This window comes from Cebus imitator, unplaced genomic scaffold, assembly GCF_001604975.1.
Source record: "Cebus imitator isolate Cc_AM_T3 unplaced genomic scaffold, Cebus_imitator-1.0 Scaffold274, whole genome shotgun sequence".
Classification (NCBI taxonomy): domain Eukaryota; kingdom Metazoa; phylum Chordata; class Mammalia; order Primates; family Cebidae; genus Cebus; species Cebus imitator.
In genome coordinates, this window is record NW_016107589.1 from 690,607 (window position 1) to 696,264 (window position 5,658).

Below are 5,658 nucleotides of genomic sequence, written 5' to 3' on the forward strand. Positions count from 1 at the left end.
ATTGCCTGAACCCAGGAGGCGGAGGTTGCGGTGAGCCGAGATCGCGCCATTGCACTCCAGCCTGGGTAACAAGAGCAAAACTCCATCTCAAAAAATAAAAAATAAAAGAAAAAAATTAAAATTCTAAATATCTTTGGATATTTTAGGAAATCAATGTATTTATTTATTTATTTATTTTCCCCTGAGATGGGGTCTCACTCTGTCACGCAGGCTGGAGTGCAGTGGCATGATCTCGGCTTACTGCAGCCTCAACCTCCCGAGCTCAAGCGATCCTCCCACCTCAGCCCTCCAAGTAGCTGGGACTACAGGCATGTGCCACCACGCCTGGCTAATTTTTGTGTTTTTTGAGGAGATGGGTTTTCACTATGTTTCCCAGGCTGATCTTGAACTTTTGGGTTCAAGCAATCCTCTCGCCTTGGCCTCCCAAAGTACTGGGATACCTATTTATTTATTTATTTATTATTTTAGAGGCAGAGTCTCACTCTGTCACCCAGTCTGGAGTGCAATGGTATGATCGTAGCTGACTACAGCCTTGGCCTCCTGGGCTCAAGGGATCCTCCCACATCAGCCTCCCCAGTAGCCAGAATTACAGGCGTGAGCCATCATGCCCCGCTCCATCCACTGGTTTTAAAACCTTTAACATGAGGATTGGGTGGGGGTGGGAATCTTGTCATCTTCAGGGCTTACATTTAAAGAAGACAGTCTCTCTGTGTGACATTAATATCATTGAGATGCTGGAGGAAGATTCTAACCAAGGGCATCTGATTGGTGATTTTTCCAAGGTGAGTTTGGTTACACCCATCCTGTATTTCAGTGAGTCATTTTGGATCTGAATCTTCTCTGTGTGCATAGAATGCTCAGTGTAATTACACATCTTCACCAAGTACTCTTTGATAACCTGACAGTGCTCTAGTGGTAGATACAGGCCCTAAGCCTTTACAGTGAGAAAATATTTCTTATTCTCTGGGAAAATCCAGAATAAAGTGGAAAGTATGAGACTTTTACCTTTTTTCTATTTAAAGACATATTTTAAAATTATGTAAATAATACTTGGTTTTACAGAAAAAAGTAGAAATGAAGAAATTTATCCCAGACTTTATTAACCAGGGTAATTATTTCTTGGTATATATTCTTTTTTTTCCCCATTGCCTGTGTAATTGCAGAAGGTATATATTCTTACACATTTTTTTCTGTGTTTTTACAAACACATATACAAAAAAAATACAGTTTTGCTTTTCTACAAAAATAGTTTATATTGTTTTGTTATCTGTACTCTCATTTAATAATTATATCAGGAGCATCTGAGCATCTTTTTTCTTTTCTTTTTTTTTTTGAGATGGAGTCTTGCTCTGTCACCCAGGCTGGAGTGCAATGGTGCGATCTCAGCTCACTGCAACCTCTGCCTCCCAGTTCAAGTGATTCTCCTGCCTCAGCCTGCCAAGCAGCTGGTGCTACAAGCATGCATCACCATGCCCAAATAATTTTTTGTATTTTTAGTAGGAACGGGGTTTCACCATATTGGCCAGGCTGGTCTTGAACCCCTGACCTTGTGATCTACCCTCCTTGGCCTCCCAAAGTGCTGGAATTACAGATTTGAGCTACTGCGCCCAGCCTCTTTTTTCATATTAATAAGCAGTTATGCTTCATCCTTTCTTTTTTAAGAGTCAAAGTCTTGCTCTTTTGCCCAGGCTAAGTACATTGGCATGATCATAGCTCACTTCAGCCTCAAGCTGCTGGCCTCAAGAAATTATCTCTCCTTGGCCTCCCAAAGCACTGGGATTGCAGGAATGAGACGCCACACCCGGCCCATTTCATCATTTTTAATAGCTCCATATTATTTCATTGTTTTGACTGCTCATAATTTCTTCATAAATCCCTTCTTGTAAGATACTTAGTTTTACAATTTTTTTCTTATGAATTATACCAAGATGAACATATTTGTAGAGAAATCTAAAACTTTGTACACATCCTTGATGAGTTCTTTAGGATTAGAAATGGACTTGATGTATATGCGCTTTATAGAGACCACTGATTTTTTTGAAGGCCTCTGAGGTTTTAAGGGTCTTTTGGAAAGAAGGACAAAATGAGGGTCTTTGATCTCAAAATCGGGTGTGGAATACTTGCTGTTATTTCAGCTCTCGTGTATTTCTAGGTATGTGCACTGCCAACCGTGTCAGGGAAACACCAAGATCTGAAGTATGTCAACCCAGAAACAGTAAGCAGATTTCTGGAGATGGTAACTGGTTACATAAGCTACCATCTGGTCTGTTCTGTCCCTATAATCCCCATTTCCATTTGTATTTCTTTCACTGTGTTCACTCACATAGGCTCCTTATTCAACTGAAGCTATATTAAAGGACTCCTTTTTCCCCCACTCTTCTTTCTCCTTCATTTTTAGTTAAACAAATAATACATAATTATTGTAAAAAGAAAAAAGGGAGGGGGTCATGCGTGGTGGCTCATGCCTGTAATCCCAGCACTTTGGGAGGCCAAGGCAGGCGGATCACTTGAGGCCAGGAGTTCGAGACCACCCTAGCCAACATGGCAAAACTCCATGTCTACTAAAAATGCAAAAAAATTAGCCAGGCATGGTAGTGTGCACCTGTAATCCCAGCTAATCAGGAGACTGAGGCAGGAGAATCACTTGAACCTGGGGAGCGGAGGTCATGGTGAGCCGACATTGCGCCACTGCACTCCAGCCTGGGCAGCAAGAGTGAAACTCCATCTCAAAATATAAAAAAAGAAAAAAGAAAAAGAAAAACAGAAATGGGATCATGATGAATATGATCAAGATCACGTATTGAAATTTCCTTAGTAAGACATAGATATCTTTCTATATCAATGGTAAGATATCTATATCATCATTTTAATGCCTATATAATGCTCTATTCTGCTGGCATGTACAATTTATTTTACCAAACCCCTATTATTGAATATTGAAGTTATTTCTAATATTTTGATAACATAAAACAATGCTGAGATTAATCTCATTGTGCCTACATTTTCTGTACTTTTCCTGTTTACTTAAGATGTTAGAAATTGCTGGGTCAAAGCATAATTACATTTATTTGTTTATGCATTTACAAAGTTCCCTCCAGAAAAGCTGAACCAATTTACACTTTTACAAGTTGCTTCAGTTTCTTCCTCTAGGTATAAACCTTTTCCTTCCATAGCCTTTCCTGAAAGCCTTACTTTCTTCCTTTATGATGATGGGTAGGGAGCCATTTTGCATCTCTTCCTGCAGTTTTGAGTCTCTAGCTTCTACCTCTCTCACCGCAGAAGTCCTTGGACGTCTCCTGAGAGGCTGATTCCAGCCATGCCTGTCCCTAGATGGGTAGCCTGAATATGGCTTTCCTTCCTTGGTATCTTGGCAATGCCAGCTATTTTGGATCTCTAAAAGGGCCACTTCCTGTTTCATTCTCTTTTGTGGGTAGGGCTGAACCACTGTCACATGTCAAATATGGGATGACTTTGGAGGCTGGACATACAGTGGAATCCCAGGTGACTAACAGGAATATGCTCGTAAGGAACTGTGTCATTGGCCCTTCTCTCCCTCAGAGTGGTAGTGAGCAGAGTATTCAGTCATTGTTTCTGTGCAGGTGGCTGCCTTACTGTTGGGGAAGTTCCAGGGTCTGATTGAGAAGTTTTATGTCATTGATTGTCGCTATCCATATGAGTACCTGGGAGGACACATCCAGGTGAGACCACATTCTGGCCATTAGTAGGGGAGGACTGGAGATAGCTCTTTATTGAGAAGAGTCTGTGGACAAAGGGGCCTATGAACTCTGGAATTGGGACAAATATTACATATCTGAAGCACATCAAGGCTGAGGTCCTCCTTGTTTTAATTCTGTATACCTTAAGCAGCTTACTTTCCCTTTCTCTCTTAGACCAATATCCTTCTTTTCTGTAGGAGCCAAGGGCTCCTACCTAGACATAAAAACATTAATCCAAGGCTTGAAGCACTTTGCAAACACTATTCATGAACATTCCTCGCAGTGATCCCTGTTCTTCCAGTGGTTCAGTTCTGTGAACATTTATTGAGCATCTACTACATACCAACCTCTGTGCCAGGCATTCAGGGTATATACAGAGATATACTTAGACTCCTGCTCTGAGGATGCTTATAGTCCAGCTTTTCTGGTCCAAATATCCCAGGTTCATATCCCACTCATTTCTAAGTAATGGCACCGTCCATAAGCCCTTGAGGAAATGCTTATTAAAATTATTTTTCTACAGGGAGCCTTAAACTTGTATAGTCAGGAAGAACTATTTAACTTCTTTCTAAAGAAGCCCATTGTCCCTTTGGACACCCAGAAGAGAATAATCATCGTGTTCCACTGTGAATTCTCCTCAGAGAGGGGCCCCCGAATGTGAGTGTCTAAATGGGGTAGGGCAGGTGATGGAAATGGATTTTGAGTTGGACTTCCCAGACCAGTTCAGACAGACTGACTGGATTCTATAGTTTGAAGAATGTTAGGGAGGTTGAAGGAAGACACTCTAAAATTCAAGAGTTTGGAGCAATAAAGGAAAAGGGATTGAGAATGAGGCCGCAGTAGAGGAAAGGAGGAAGGGTGGTGCTACTTGGACCTTGTTTTGCAGGCACAGTGAGATTGGAAGGTCCTGATGGGGGTTAGCAGGATCCCAGTGAATGGCCCCTGGAATCCTGACCACTTTTCTTTCCACCCACCCATCTCTGGGTTCTCTATAAAGGTGCCGTTCTCTGCGAGAAGAGGACAGATCTCTGAACCAGTATCCTGCATTGTACTACCCAGAGCTATATATCCTTAAAGGCGGCTACAGAGACTTCTTTCCAGAATATACGGAGTTGTGTGAACCACAGAGCTACTGCCCTATGCATCACCAGGACCACAAGGCTGAGTTGCTGAGGTGTCGAAGCCAGAGCAAAATGCGGGAAGGGGAGCGGCAGCTGCGAGAGCAAATTGCCCTTCTGGTGAAGGACATGAGCCCATGATAACAGACCAGCCACTGGCTGCTAACAGGTCATCCAAAGACACTGCAGAAACCCTGAGCAGAAAGAGGCCTTCTGGATGGCCAAACCCAAGATTGTTAAAAGATGTCTGTAAACGAACAGGCTGCCAACCTGTTGAAATGCCAGGCCTGGGAATGGATAAGGTTTCAGCTTGCTGAAACCTGGCGACAGAGTTCTGGAGCTGGCTCTATAAGGCAGCCTTGAGTTGCATAGAGATTTGTGTTGGTTCAGGGAACTCTGGCGTTCCTCTTCCAAACTCCTCATGTCTTCTCACAAGCCAGCCAACTCTTTCTCTCTCTGGGCTTCTGGCTATTCAGAAGTTATCTTCCTTCTTTCTTTGTATTTTCCTTCATTGTTTCCCCCTCTCCCTTTTTTAAAAATGGAAAAATAAACACTGCAGAGTGAGAGATATGATTGTGAGCCTAGCCTGCTCCTAGAAGAGCTGTATATGGAGATCACAAAGTTAGACTCCTCCATACATACCATCTTTATTTATGGCTGAGGCCAACATGCTTTTCTCCAAACCAGTAGTTCTTAGGCTGGGCATGGTGGCTCATACCTGTAATCCAACACTTTGGGAGGCCACGGCGGGTGGATCACTTGAGGTCATGAGTTCGAGGCCAGCGTGGCCAACATGGTGAGACCCCATCTCTGCTAAAAATACA

The 5,658-nt window shown here is 42.6% G+C and overlaps 1 protein-coding gene across 2 annotated transcripts in view; it reads left to right on the forward strand.

The window, feature by feature from the left end:
- Window positions 1-5,400, forward strand: part of CDC25C (cell division cycle 25C) — a 46,549-nt gene extending 41,149 nt beyond the window's left edge. For both annotated transcript variants that reach the window (XM_017500930.2, XM_017500931.2), the window contains 5 exons: window positions 681-782; window positions 2,153-2,215; window positions 3,600-3,698; window positions 4,240-4,373; window positions 4,714-5,400. In XM_017500930.2, coding sequence (XP_017356419.1) covers window positions 681-782; window positions 2,153-2,215; window positions 3,600-3,698; window positions 4,240-4,373; window positions 4,714-4,975 — 660 coding nt within the window. In that variant the 3' untranslated portion in view covers window positions 4,976-5,400. The remainder of the gene's footprint in view (window positions 1-680; window positions 783-2,152; window positions 2,216-3,599; window positions 3,699-4,239; window positions 4,374-4,713) is intronic.
- Window positions 5,401-5,658: the final 258 nt, after the last annotated feature.